This window comes from Sus scrofa, chromosome 7 (genome assembly GCF_054392235.1).
Source record: "Sus scrofa isolate SSC_HxYL_T2T_F1_AM1 chromosome 7, Sscrofa_HxYL_maternal_Yorkshire_Landrace_v2.0, whole genome shotgun sequence".
In the NCBI taxonomy this organism is placed as follows: domain Eukaryota; kingdom Metazoa; phylum Chordata; class Mammalia; order Artiodactyla; family Suidae; genus Sus; species Sus scrofa.
This window is the reverse complement of record NC_139389.1, coordinates 3,851,080-3,865,900: the sequence shown is the minus strand read 5'-3', so window position 1 is coordinate 3,865,900 and position 14,821 is coordinate 3,851,080. Positions and strand designations below refer to the sequence as shown.

Here is a 14,821-nt window from a genome sequence, read left to right as displayed (position 1 = left end):
GGTGATGGTGCTGGTGGTGTGGCTTGGCGGTATTGGTGATGGTGCTGGTGGTGTGGTTTGGCGGTATTGGTGATGGTGCTGGTGATGGCTGATGGTAGTAAAAGGCTCAGTATGAACTCATTCATTCAGCAAGTATTTACGGAGGATCTGCAGTCTAAGCACTAGGGTACAGTTGTATACAAAATAGCGTTTCTGCCTTCCCAGCTCTTCCAGTCTAACAGAGAAGGCAGGCAAGTGAGTAAAACATTCCCGCAAAGTATGGCGAAGTCTCTGACAAAATAAGCATAGAGTCGTACGGGGAAGAGGACGTCTCAAGCTCTGCTCTGAGGACAAAGCAGGTCCTGACACGTGTTGGGATTGGATGAAGGGCTGGGAAGATGGCTGACTAGGGCAGAGCAATAATAAGCCACATTATTATTCCTAGAACCCCTTTTTCCATGGTGGAAATTTTACCCAAATCACCAGTCACCGAAAGCACTGCGGGAAAATGTAGTTGGGGGACATTTGCTCCTCTGGGGACTTATTTGATTTAATTATACTTTAAAAGAATCAAACAAGGGGACATTTTGGAGAAATTTTGGAAGGAAGAAGAAAAAAATGTCAATATACTAGTTACATTTTTTTTTCTTTCTTGGGCTGCACCTGAGGCATATGGAAGTTTCCGGGCTAGGGGTTGAATCAGAGATGTAGCCGCCAGCCTACACTACAGCCACAGCCACGTGGGATCTGAGCTGTGTCTGACCTACACCGCAGCTCATGGCAACACCGGATCCTTAACCCACTGAGCAATGTCAGGGATCGAACCTGAGTCCTCACGGATGCTAGTCGGGTTCGTTACCGCTGAGCCACCGCGGGAACTCCAGTTACATATTTTAAATTCCAGCCTTTACACTGTTACCAGCCTGGACTTTCTTGCTTCCCTCGAGGTGTACACTTTTATTTTTAACCCTGGTCTTCTGCTAGTATCGAACCACGATGCCATCATTAATTCCCATTAATACTCAATTCAAACTGCGCCTTTGGGGAACTCAAGATGGAACTTTTTTTAACCAATCGATGTTTGGTGTACTCTTTAGCGTGATAAAAAAAAAAAAATCTTGAACTCCAGCTAGTAAATCAAACTGACCACCAGTGAGGGTGGGTCCTGGGGTTTCCTAGGGCCTGAAACAAGGTGAATGACTGAGGCCATTGGAGGCAGAATGGGCTTGAGAGCTTCTGACCCACTCACAGATAAACTGAAGATAATGTGGTTTTCCGCGTGGTCCGTCTCTTCCCCGTCTCCTTGTCCCAGTGCTCAGGCAGTCTTTTCCCCTTTCCACGCCCGAAAAGACGGTCGTGACGTCTCTCCTTTGATACTTGGCCAAGCAGCTCCACCGGCAGCTGCTGGAAGGCCGTGTTTTTTATTTTCCCCAGGTGTTTTCTTTGTCTTCTCATAGAGAGCTTCACATTCAGCCGAAGCCTCCTCCTGCCCCAAACCGTTTCAACTATTCAGACCACCTTGAAAAATTCACTTGGGTTAGAAATTCCACCCCTCAGCGATACCCCAGCAAACTTCAGAATCAGAAATAGATTCCTGAAGTCTGTTCCCTGTGATCATACACTCCCACCACAGCTCAGCTCCCTACCAATTTCGTTTTAAAAATGGTAGAAATGGCAAAGCACTCTGTGACTGCTCCTTCGGTTGATAAGCCGCTAAAACCCCCTTTCTCAGGGTGAGCTGTCCTGGGGAAACCCGAGGACTCGTGTGCTCACGGGCCATTGTCCAGTGCCCGCCCTTTCCCCCACTGAGAAACCCAACCATGCAATTCCCCGGGTGGATCTTAGTTTTAGAAAAGTGCCATCTATTAGAAAAGCATGATTATGTAATAATCATTTGTTTCCTCATTCTTACATGAAAGATTTATCCAATTGCCAAACAGAACTTCCAAGGGAAGTAGTAGATTCAGTGCCAGCCCATTGAATGTGACTTCCCCCGTGCGAGGGCAAAGAAGTGACCTCCATTTGTGTTTTGGGGGAGTGGCAGTGACTCGCAGGCTGGGGACCATTGCCAGATGCAGGCTCCCTGGTGGATTTCAGCTCCATTCAGACTTTCGGAAGCTCTGACCCTGTCTCCTTTCTTGTTTGACATTGTTCTTTTCTTTTTCCATGACTCATACCCAGGAATGTCGAGAGTAGCATCCCTCACTTTGGGGTAACAGGAAAAATCAGGACGCCTCCGATGCATTTGATAGCCTTCCCAGCGGTCCCGTGTCTCAGTCGGCAAGAGCGGCCGCAGGGGACAGCTTTGGGGGAATCTACCAGTTAGGATTAACGAAAAAGGTGATCGTAGCCCCGAAGGGGAAAATGCTAACTCTAGTGAGATTTTCTGTTTTACCTTTTATGAAAGTGTGGTTGATTTACAGTGTTGTGCTGATTTCTGCTGCCCAGCAAAGTGACCCAGTCATACACACATATATATGCATTCTTCTCCGTATGCTGTCTTCCATCATGGTCTATCCCAGGAAATTGGATAGAGTTCCCTGTGCTGCACAGCAGGGTCTCATTGTTTATCCATTCTACATGGACTAGTTTGCATCTACTAACCCCAAACTCCCGGTCCATCCACTCCCTCTCCCTTCACCTTGGCAACCCCAAATCTGTGCTCCACGTCTGGGAGTCTGTTTCTGTTTTATGGACAGGTTCGTTTATGCCCTATTTTAGATTCCACGTAAAAGTGATATCATGTGGTGTTTGTCCTTCTCTTTCTGACTTACTTCACTTAGTATGAGAGTCTCTAGTTGCATCTATGTTGCTGTAAATGCCATCATTTTGTTCTTTTTATGGCTGAACGGTATTCCATTGTATATAGGAACTACATCTTCTTACTCCATTCATCTGTCAATGGACATTTAGGTTGTGTCCATGTCTTGGCTATTGTGAAGAGTGCGGCAGTGAACATACGGGCACATGTTTCTTTTTGAATTATAGTTTTGTCCAGATAGATGCCCAGGAGTGGGGTTGCTGGATCATATGGTAGTTCTGTGTTAGTTTTCTGAGGACCTCCCTACTGTTTTCCAAGTGGCTGTTAGGGGGGTTCCCTTTTCTCCACACCCTCTCCAGCATTTGTTATTTGTAGACTTCTTGACGATGGCCATTCTGACCGATATAAGGTGGTACCTCATTGTAGTTTGGATTTGCGTTTCTCTAATAATTAGTGATGTTGAGCATCTTTTCATGTGCCTACTAGCCATCCATATGTCTTCTTTGGAGACATGTCTGTTTCTGCCCATTTTTCAACTGGGTTGTTTGTTTTGTTGTTGTTGAGTCGGATGAGTTGTTCTAATAAGATTTTTTAACTGTTAAAATTGGAGTCAAGGTACCCAGGAGTGCAGGAGGGCTTCCTTCCATTGAGGAATGACCAAGGGACTCCAGTGTTGAATGAGAGGCACGGAGTCGGCACAATCTCTTGCAGATTTCAAATTACATACAATACCGTAAGGTCGCCTCATTCACCAGGGATTTTCATTTCTGTTTAGTAAAGAATTTTTAACTATTGACAAATATATTGGAAGCCAGTAGGAAAATAGGATTTACCTAACCGAAATTGTTTTCACAAGCAACTTAGAGGAATTGCATCTGTTTCGCAAATAACCAAGGTGTAGATGAAGAGACAGCAGTATCAGGAAGTTAAGTGACTTATCCAAGGTCACTCGTGGACCTGGAAATGGATCTCAGGTTACCTGGCCCACCTGTTCCACACACGATGTTCTGTTTCCTCTGGGTTTGCCCTCTCCCTGTCCTCTCCCCATATCATATGAGCTCCTTGGGTACGAATGTAGTGCCTTTTACAAGCCCTGTCTTATTCAATCCTTCTCTTTAGGGTTGGAGGGGGGGGGGTGGAGGAACAATGAACTGTTCAGATATCATTTCTTTTCCTCTTATGGTAAAAGCCCGCAAGGTAATGAAGTTTCTGTTTCTGGGCAAACGGCTTGGCTTCTCAGCTATTAGGGTTGCATTTCTTATGCCTGTCTTCCCCATGTTTTTTGGAGAAAAACAGACATTTATTTCAGGCCATCTCTCGAATGCGATAATCACAGCCAATCTAAACCTCTGCTTTCCCCGAATTGCTTCCTGGAATGAGGTTTCAATGCTGCATCTATTTTGTAATCACACGGGCTATTTCTGAAACATGGGGTTGGTTTCCAGCACTGCTTCCACGCTCCACAGTCAGGACCGCTCTGGTCTGGGGCCAGGCATCCCCAGGACGGACAAACAGAAATGCAGTGAAGCCAGCCCAGCCTTTTTGGATACGCCCTCGCAGGTCTAAGCACTCTCAGTCCGTTCTCGCCCTCTCTCCTGCCCCTCTCCTTTGACTTCCTCCTATCCTCTCAGGCTCTGCTCGTCGCCTTTCCCATCCATCTATCCATCCATCCATCATCCATCCATTCATCCTTTCATTCAGATATTTTTGGAGGCCTATACTATGTACCAGCCCTGCCCCACGAAGCAGTGGATTAGCAATGAAAAAAAGCAGACAGTGCTTTGAAGCTTAAAATCCCCCAGGCCATGTTTTATTTCTTTCATGATTATCAATTAGTAAAATATGTTTGGGCTAAGAATCCTCAGTTACTAAGGGAGACAAGGTTAATAATTCTAGTTGTAATGACTTTCATGAAAAAAAAAAAGAATCTAATTAATCCTTCCCATCAGAGTCTGTGTCAAGTATATGAACCAAAGCACATTTGCAGAACAAGTGGTTATAGGCTTCACAATATAGGGTAGGGTTCATGCACAGGTTTTTTGTTATTGTTGAAGGAAAGTTAACATACAGTGAAATGTATGGATATTAAATGCAAATGCAAAGTTCCATGAGCTGGGGGTTTTTTGTTTGGTTTTTTGTTTTTTTAAGGGCCATGCCTGCGGCATATGGAAGATCCCAGGCTAGGGGGCAGATCAGAGTGATGGCTGCCCACCTACACCACAGCCACAGCAATGCCAGATCCAAGCCACATCTTCCACCTACACTACAGTTCACTGCAATGCCTGAGCCTTAACCGGTTAAGCGGGGCCGGGGATTGAACCCACATCCTCATAAATACCAGTCAGGTTTGTTTCCACTGAGCCACGACAAGAACTCCCAAAGTTTAACGAGTTTCGATTGGGGTACCCCAGCCTAAATATGACATTACCAGAAATTTCCTGTGCTCTCTTGAAGTCAATCCATATCCCCGTAAGCAAGCATTGTTCTCATTTCTTAGAATAGGTTAGATTTGCCTGTTCTTAAACTTCGCATAACTGGATTCATACCGCATGTGCTGTTAGGGGCTGGCTTCTTTCACTCGATCAATTCTTGCACATGTCTTTAATTATTCCTTTGGCCGAGCAGTCTTTCATGGCGTCTGTATCCCAGTTTGTCTATCCATTCACCTGCTGATGGACATTTGAGATGTTCCCAATTTGGGGCTATGAATAAGGTGTTGTGAATACTCTTGTACCAGTTGCTTTGTGCACATAGCATTTTTGCATTTCTGAAGTAAGCACTTCAAGATGGCATGTCTACACCATAGGACCTGTATGTGTTAAACATTATTAGAATCCACTGGTTTTCCGAAGTGACGGGAACCCCGTGGTGTCATGGACACAATGTAACATCCACTCTGCAACTTCCACCTGCAACTGAGTCATCTCTATGAGATTGTACCTGGGGCCTCTGGTCCACGAAACCCAGAGAGGCGCTTGCTCAAGGAATAGTTCTTCCCAAATTTAACTCTCCGCCTTTGAAACTAGTTCATGTTGCCCAAAATTTATGTCCAAGGGTATTTGAAAAACGCTTGTAGACAAAATTAGGTACAAAATCAGGCAGTACAGAAATCCTAGCCTTTATGAGAACATAACTTTTAACACTGAAATTTAACAGAGTATAATAGATTGATCACAGAGAAAAGTCACCTTATCATAGCCACATAAAATGTGCACGCAGGATGAGAAAAATAGCTTTATATATTTTAAAAGAAGCAGAAAAAGTAATAATTATGCAAAATTTAATAGATCTAAGCTTTGAATTCAAAGAGGCAGCTCACCCCACTGGGTACAAAAGGAGTTTTAATTCTTTTCTCCCTCGATGTAAATGTTTGAGAGAATTCTAAACAGTTTGAAGAGTAGAAAGAAGAAAGTAATAATTATATATATTCTCACGGCAAGAATTGAACACAGCATCTTGGCATATCTACTTCCAGTCTTATTTTATTTTATTTTATTTTTGTTAAAAGTATAATAATCCTCTCTAAAAAAAGAATTCGGACAATCCAGAAAAATTTAAAGATAAAAGTTAAAAAAAAAAACTCAAAAAAACACCCCAAATTTTACCATCAAGAAATAGGCTTTATTAGTATTTGATGTACATCAGCCCCATTGCAACTAGATAAATAGATATTTAAATAAATAAATATAGTTTTTAAGATTGTAAATGGTTTTATACCATAGATGCTAGTTTAATTGAAAAGTATTACACTTACTTTTTGTTTATTTGTTTGTCTTTTTAGGGCCGAACCTGCAGCATATGGAAGTTCCCAGGCTAGGGGTCGAATCGGAGCTGCAGCTGCCAGCCTACACCACAGCCACAGCCACGCCAGATCCAAGCCGCATTTTCAACCTACACCACAGCTCATGGCAACATCAGATCCTCAACCCACTGAATGAGGCCAGGGCTTGAACCTGCGCCCTCATGGACACTAGTCGGGTTCATAACCACTGAGCCATGATGGAAACGATACTTACTTTTTATATCTTTATTGAGATAGTTGACATTTAGACTGCACATCTGTAAAGTACACAGTTTGATACTTTGATGCACCAATGAAGCGTCACCGCAATGGAAGGAATGAGCACACCCGTCACTGCTCAGAAGTTTCCTTTTCAGTTTCTCCCTTTTACAACTTCCTGCTTTGTCTGCTCCCCCTCCCCCCCAGGCAGTCACTGTTCTGCTCTCTGTCTGGACATACGGATTGATATTATCTCTGATTTTATGTAAGTGGAATCCTGCCGCATGGGCATTTCGGGTCTGGCTTCTTTATCTCGTTTTGAGCCGCATCCTTGCTGCCGTTTGCACAAGCACTTCCCTCCTCTTCACGGCTGAGAAGCTTTCCTTTGTAGAGGTGACCTACCATGTGTTCATTCATTCACTCGTCGATGGACATTTGGGCTGTTGCCAGTTTTTGCCTCTTACAGATAAATCTAGGACTATTCCTGTGAAAGTCTTGGTATGGACATGAGCTTTTATTTCTCTTAGATAAATAAATACCTGGGGGGGTCATATGGTAGGTGTGTGTGTAATTTTTGAGAAACTACTGTGGTGGTTTTACAATTTCACATTCCCCCCAGTGGTGTGGACGAATCCCAGATCTTTGCCTTTTCCCCGACACTTGATAGAGTCAGTCTTTTCAATTTTAGACTTTCTAATAGGTGTAGCAGTATCTCATTGTGGTCGTAATGTGCATTTCCCTGTAACTAATGATACTGAGCATCTTTTGTTGTGCTTATTTGCTGTCTAGATATCTTCTTTGATGTTGTATCTCTTCAACTATTTTGCCCATGTCCTTTAAATTTTGTTCATTTCCTTATTATTGAGTTTCAAGCATTTTTTTTTACTATATTCTGGATATAAGATCTTTATCACATACATGATTTACAAGTATTTTCTTCCACTCTGGACTTAGGTTAAATTCTCTTACCTATATCTTTCTTTTTTAAATTTTTTTATTACTCAATGAATTTATCACACCTGTAGTTGCACAATGATCATCACAATCCAGTTTTACAGGATTTCCATCCCACAACCCAAGCACATCCCCCCACCCCCCAAACTGTCTCCTTTGGAGACCATAAGTTTTTCAAAGTCTGTGAGTCAGCATCTGTTCTGCAAAGAAGTTCATTCTGTCCTTTTTTCAGATTCCACATGTCAGTGAAAGCATTTGATGTTGGTGTCTCATTGTCTGACTTCGCTTAGCATGATAATTTCTAGGTCCATCCATGTTGCAAAAAATGCCAGGATTTCATTCTTTTTAATGGCTGAGTCATATTCCATTGTGTATATGTACCACCTCTTCTTGAACCACTCCGCTGTCAATGGACATTGAGGTTGTTTCCATGTCTTGGCTATTGCAAATAGTGCTGCAATGAACATTGGAGTGCATGTGTCTTTTAGAGTCATAGTTTTCTCTGGATAGATGCCCAGGAGTGGGATTGCTGGATCAAATGGTAGTTCTATTTTGAGTTTTCTGAGGCATCTCCATACTGCTTTCCACAGTGGTTGCACCAATCTACAATCCCACCAACAGTGTACTAGTGTTCCTTTTTCTCCACACCCTCTCCAGCACTTATTGTTTGTAGACTTTTTGATGATGGCCATTCTGGCTGGTGTAAGGTGGTACCTCGTCCTGGTTTTGATTTGCATTTCTCTAATAATGAGTGATGTTGAACATCTTTTCATGTTTTTTTGGCCATCCGTATGTCTTTGGAGAATTGTCTGTTTAGATCTTCTGCCCATTTTTTGATGGGGTTGTTTGTTTTTTTGGTATTGAGCTGTAGGAGGTGTTTATAAATTTTGGAGATTAATTCCTTGTCAGTTGATTCATCTGCAAAGATTTTCTCCCATTCTGTGGGCTGTCTTTTTGTTTTGTTTAGAGTTTCCTTTGCTGTGCAGAAATTTAAGTTTCATTAAGTCCCATTTGTTTATTTTTGTTTTTACTGTCATTACTCTAAGAGGTGGATCTGAGAAGATGTTGCAGTCATTTATGTCAGAGAGTGTTTGGCCTATGTTTTCCTCTAAGAGTTTTATAGTATCTGGTCTTATATCTAGGTCTTTAATCCATTTTGAGTTTATTTTTGTGTATGGTGTTAGGGAGTGTTCTAATTTTATTCTTTTACATGTGGCTGTCCACTTTTCCCAGCACCACTTATTGAAGCGGCTGTCTTTTGTCCGTTGTACATTCTTGCCTCCTTTGTCATAGATTAGTTAGGCTGTAGGTGCATGGGTTTAATTCTGGGCTTTCTATCCTGTTTCACTGATCTGTATTTCTGTCTTTGTGCCAGTACCATATGGTTTTGATGACTGTTGCTTTGTAGTATAGTCTGAAGTCTGGGGGCCTGATTCCTCCAGCTCCATTTTTCTTTTTCAGGATTTCTTTGGCTATTCTGGGTCTTTTGTGCTTCCAAACAAACTTTAAAATATTTTGTTTGAGTTCTTTGAAAAATGTCCTTGGTAATTTGATAGGGATTGTATTGAATCTGTAGATTGCCTTAGGTAGTATAGTCATTTTGATAATATAACTCTTCCAACCCAAGAGCATGGTATGTCTTTCCATCTATTTGTGTCATCTTTGATTTCTTTCTTCAGTGTCTTAGAGTTTTCAGAGTACAGGTCTTTTGTCTCTTTAGGTAGGTTTACTCCTAGGTATTTTATTCTTTTGGATGCGATGGTAAACGGGATTGCTTCCCTAATTTCTCTTTCTGATCTTTCATTGTTAGTATATAGAAATGCCATTGATTTCTGTGTATTAATTTTGTATCCTGAGACTTTGCCAAATTCGTGGATGAGCTCTAACAGTTTTCTGGTAGAGTCTTTAGGGTTCTCTAGATATAGTATCATGTTATCTGCAAATAGTGATAGTTTTACTTCTTCCTTTCCAATTTGGATTCGTTTTATCTCTTTTACTTCTCTGATTGCTGTGGCCAGGATGTCCAAAACTATGTTGAATAGTAGTGGCAAGAGCGGACATCCTTGTCTTGTTCCTGATCTCAGTGGGAATTTTTCAGCTTTTCACTGTTGAGAATGATGTTAGCTATGGGTTTGTCATATACGGCCTTTATTACGTTGAGGTAGGCTCCCTCTATGTCCACTTTCTGAAGGTTTTTTTTTTTTTATCAGAAATGGGTGTTGGATTTTGTCAAAGGCTTTTTCTGTATCTATTGAGATGATCATATGGTTTTTATTCTTCAATTTGTTAACGTGGTGTATCACACTGATGGATTTGTGGATATTGAAGACCCCTTGCATCCCTGGGATAAATCGCACTTGATCATGATGTACAATCCTTTTAATGTCGTGTTGGATGCGGTTTGTTAGTATTTTGTTGAGATTTTTTGCATCCTGTGTTCTTCAGTGAAACTGGCCTGTGGTTTTCTTTTTTTTTTTTTGTGGTATCTTTGTCTGGTTTTGGTGTTGGGTGATGGTGGCCTCATAGAATGAGTTTGGGAGTATCCCTTCCTCTGCAATTTTTTGAAATAGTTTCAGAAGGATAGGTATTAGCTCTTCTCTAAATGATAGAATTCTCCTGTGAAGCCATCTGGTCCTGGACTTTTGTTTGTTGGAAGTTTTTTAATCACAGTTTCAATTTCAGTTCTTGTGATGAGTCCATTCATCTTTTTTATTTCACCTTGGTTTAGTCTTGGAAGATTGTACCTTTCTAAGAATCTGTCCATTTCTTCTAAGTTTTCTGTTTTATTGGCGTGTAGTAGTCTCTTATGATCCTTTGTATTTCTGTGATGTCTGTGGTTACTTCTCTTTTTTCATTTCTAATTTTATTGATTTGAGTCTTATCTCTTTTTTTTTTCTTGATAATCTCTTACCTATATCTTTTAATGAGTAAAAGTTCTTAGCTGGATGAAGTTCACTTTGTAAATTTATTCTTTATGGATCATTCTTTTGGTATCCAAGGAATCTTTGCTTCATCAAAGGGCACAACATTTTGCCCTATGTTTTCTTCTGGAAATGTTTATAGTTTTAGGTTTTATGTTTAGGTCTAGATCCATTTTGAGATAACTTTTAATATGGTGCAAGGTATAAATAAAAGTTCGTTTTTCATAGCAATATCCAATGGTTCCAGTACCATTTGTTAGAAGAAATTATCCTTTGTCTGTGGAATTCCCTTTGCAACTTTATCAAAAATTAGTTAACTGTATTTCTGTGTCATCTACTGCATTTCACTGGTCTTTTTTTTTTTTGTATTTATGCCAAATAGTATCATCCTATTTAATAAAGTATTACATTTAATTGTACTCACATTCAAATTAATTTTATTTTATATAAATTTTACTTTCACAGAAGAAAAAAACTGAATCACAGCAGAAGAAACTGTTAAACTTAAATAAATGTTTCCTCACTGCAGGAAATGCTATTTCCTAGCAGATCCCTCTGAGGTTCTTAGAGAATTATGAAAACCACTGAAGGAATGAGTCATTGTATGTTTTTGAGTTGTTTTCATTTTAGATGGTGTCAGTCAACTGAGATCAACACGTCAAACATCAGCACTTCCTTTTCTCCTCCCCTCTTTCCACACTCATGTCTAATTTTTCCTTCGGATCATTACTGTTTCCATATTATTGAGTTTTACAATTCATGTTTATTCTGTTACTGTAACTCCTAAAGATGTTTAAGTGTGTATGAATTGTTCTCAGTGCTGGATCTTTTACCCTGTTCCTGGGGTCTTTGTTAGATTCATCCCCTACCTTGAGATAACTTTTCAAGTAGCTTGGTTGTAAGGGGTACTGTATTCTCTGAGATCCTTCATGTTTGAAAATGTGTGCTATTTATCCTTCTACTTACAGAACATCTTAGATCTGCATAGTATTCTTGGGTCCATCTTTCTCTCAGGACCACTTAAATATGAATGACTAAGTTTTGCCATCAACTGGTGCTCTAGATAAGTCTGAAGGCGGCCCTGTTTCCCCCTTGTAATTTGCATTTTTCTGTCTGTATGACTGAACAATTTATCCTCAAGTTTATCCTTAGTTCAACTAAGCTTGATTAATTAAAGTTCCTAAGTAAGTGAGCATTCTGCATCAAATTGTCCTGGAGCTCATGTTGCTCTTTCAATGTATAGATTCAGTTTTTCCTCAATTAAGTAAAATTTCCTTATGTCATGAACATTTATTTGGTGTTATTTTTTAAGCTATTTTATTGTTTTTATTTTTATTTTTGTCCTTTTGCCTTTTCTAGGGCTGCTCCCACGGCATATGGAGGTTCCCAGGCTAGGGGTCTAATCAGAGCTGTAGCCACCAGCCTACACCACAGCTCACAGCAACACCGGATCCTTAACCCATGGAGCAAGGCCAGGGTTTGGACCTGCAACCTCATGGTTCCTAGTCAGATTTTTTAATCACTGAGCCATGACAGGAACTCCAGGTTCTCTGCTTTAAAGGTACTAATTATCCTTATGTTGTATCATCCTTGTCTTCCACAGCTATTGGCTCCTCTCCAATAATAATAAGTTCATCTCTTTCATTTTTTTCATTAGTATTTTCTTCATCTCAAGTTTTTCTTCTGTATCATTAACCTTATTTTTAGCATTATCTATTCTGTTTCTTAGAGGGTATAATTTATTTTTATTTCTGTGATGATTGAGTTGGTCCTCAGGTTGTTCCTTTAGGTCTGTGATCTCCTAGGAGACAGTGAGAAGTTCCTTCATGTTCTTTAATTTTGTTTTCTTTTGTCGATCGTTTCTCCATCTCTTGTTCCTCTCTGCTTTGCTTTTCACTTTTGCTCATGCTTGCATCACTTCTCGAAGTGTTCTGTTCACAGTTAATATCCTATAGATAAAATCCTGACTCTCCAATCCAAGATGGGTTTGATTTCCCCTCTGAACTAACTCGAGGCCAATGTATTTCATTCTTCTTTTCTTTTGTACCCTGAGACAGACTGGGGCAGAGAAGGGAAGTTAGCTGAAGAAATGGCAATCTCTGTTAGAATCCAGGGCCCTGCTCTTTCTTTTAGGATCCTGTTAAATTTCTCATTCCAGGATCCACTCCACCTCATGGAAGGTAGATCTCAGATTGCGTTCCCGCGTGGGGATAACTCTCAGGCTCTGTATCATTTCTCCACAGAGTCCCAGAATCTCTTCCTTTTCAGGGACACAGACCCCTTTTCACCCATTTCTCCACAGCAGTTGTTGCCATGATCCCGGTCAAAACAAGGCAAAGGTCAGCATTTCAATTCAGTTTGTTTCTTTCTCGATTTTGAAATACAAGTGAGAGATTTCAGGACTTCGTTAGCTTGACGGTGGGGTTTCTGAAGAGTCAGGAGCTGAGCCAGGCTGCCTCTCTGCTCCACTCCAAAATCCTCATCTTTTCGTGGACCAGGTTTTGAAGTTTACTGAGTTATGTTAAGCCAGTCGGGCTGTTGATAGTGACTTTTTGAAGGGATTGGATTTTTCACACACACTCTCCCACCAATATTGTAGATGTTAGGAGAGGACAATTCGGTGAAGCCTAAATGAAGCTGAATAGCACTTCCTGTCCAAAGTCCTGGGCTCATGTTGTCTCCTTGACCACCAGGGATGCAAGACCAAGACATTTCATTCTGCCCCTGGTCCAACTCTGAGTTCAGGATAGGGTGTTAACAGTCAACTGTGGCACGAAAAGGGGCCAGAATGTCCTTGAAGTGTCCCCCAAATATATCGTGTTGTCTAGAGAGGGAGATACTACTTTAACCCTTTCCATCTGTCACTAAAGACTTATGCCTTTCAGTATCTAGGCTCCCCAGAAATCAATATTCTAATTAGAAAACAGTAGCTAATCTGGCTAAATGCTAATAAATGAGAGTTGTGATTTATCTAGCAACAGGGGAACAGCTCAGCATTAACAATTAAAAGGTCTGGAAAGGAGAGAGCTCTTTTTTTTTTCCCCTTATTTTTCCCCTAGGCTGATTGGGTTCAGCTGTAGGTTATAAATAATGCTTCTAATTAACAGTTATCTGTTTGAAAAATCAGTCATTAGAACCACAGTTTAGGAATTTTTACCTCTAAGATCCCTCGACCTATTCTATTTCTCAACGATAAGGATGAGAAACGGGTAATAAGAATTAAAGCTGAATCTGCCCACTCACAAATACCCACACACATCATCTCCTGCCAAGGCACCCTTCAGGCTTCACTATGATAGATGCAGATTTAAGTAATCAATTCAACTGCAAGGAGAATCATCGATCCTGAATAGAGCCAAAATGGTTGGCTAAACCAGCTGTACCCCAGTCATTGCACGGCGTTACAGGATAAAGTCAAAGTTAACATCAGAGGCAATTTGCAATTTATGGAGTGGAGTCTTTCAGAAATCTCCAAAGAATAATTTTTTTCTACACTGAACCAAATAATCAGATAGTGAATGTTCCTTTCACCTGGCTGGACGGGGCCAGAGGGGGAAATAGCAGAAGGAGCTCACACACCTTCGGTGGTTTTCATTCTCCGCCTACCGAGCCGAGATTCCTCCCCGAGCGGTCTTCTTTGGTAGGTCTTCTTCTTCTCTTCCTCACAACATTCTCCGGGGCTATTGCAACCAGGCCAAGGGCCCTCTGGGCGTCTTCCCCTGAGCCTACGAGAAGACGTTACACCTCTTCCTAGCTGCTCTTCAACAGCATCTACCACAGTCAGACACCACGTAAGAGACAGTCTGGCTGGTCTGGTTTCCCCTGCACCCTTGGCCATCATATCACTTTCCCCGACAGATGACAGTGAACCGAACGGAAGTGGACCTGCTTCATCGTGCAGGAACCTGCCCAGTGCTGCATCATCAGGCTTGCGCAGTGCTGGAGTTGAGAGGATTCTTCTAACTGACCTTTCCTCCTTCTCCCCTCTCATGGTCTCACTTAGGTTAATGCCAAAGATGATGAAGGTGTCCTCGTTGGGTCCTGGGACAATGTGTATTCGTACGGGGTCCCGCCATCAGCCTGGACGGGAAGTGTTGACATCCTGTTGGAATACAAGAGTTCTCAGACTCCAGTCCGCTATGGTCAGTGCTGGGTTTTTGCTGGAGTCTTTAACACGTGTAAGTATCCAACTGAACAATATTGTTT

At 41.3% G+C, this 14,821-nt stretch overlaps 1 protein-coding gene across 3 annotated transcripts in view; it reads left to right on the top strand.

The window, feature by feature from the left end:
- F13A1 (coagulation factor XIII A chain) overlaps nucleotides 1–14,821 on the top strand; it is a 149,783-nt gene that overhangs the window by 68,072 nt on the left and 66,890 nt on the right. For all 3 annotated transcript variants that reach the window (XR_014809479.1, XM_001927630.8, XM_084967225.1), the window contains one exon: nucleotides 14,619–14,793. Coding sequence is in view for 2 of the 3 variants with exons in the window: in XM_001927630.8 (XP_001927665.3) it covers nucleotides 14,619–14,793 (175 nt within the window). In the remaining variant the exon portion in view is untranslated. The remainder of the gene's footprint in view (nucleotides 1–14,618; nucleotides 14,794–14,821) is intronic.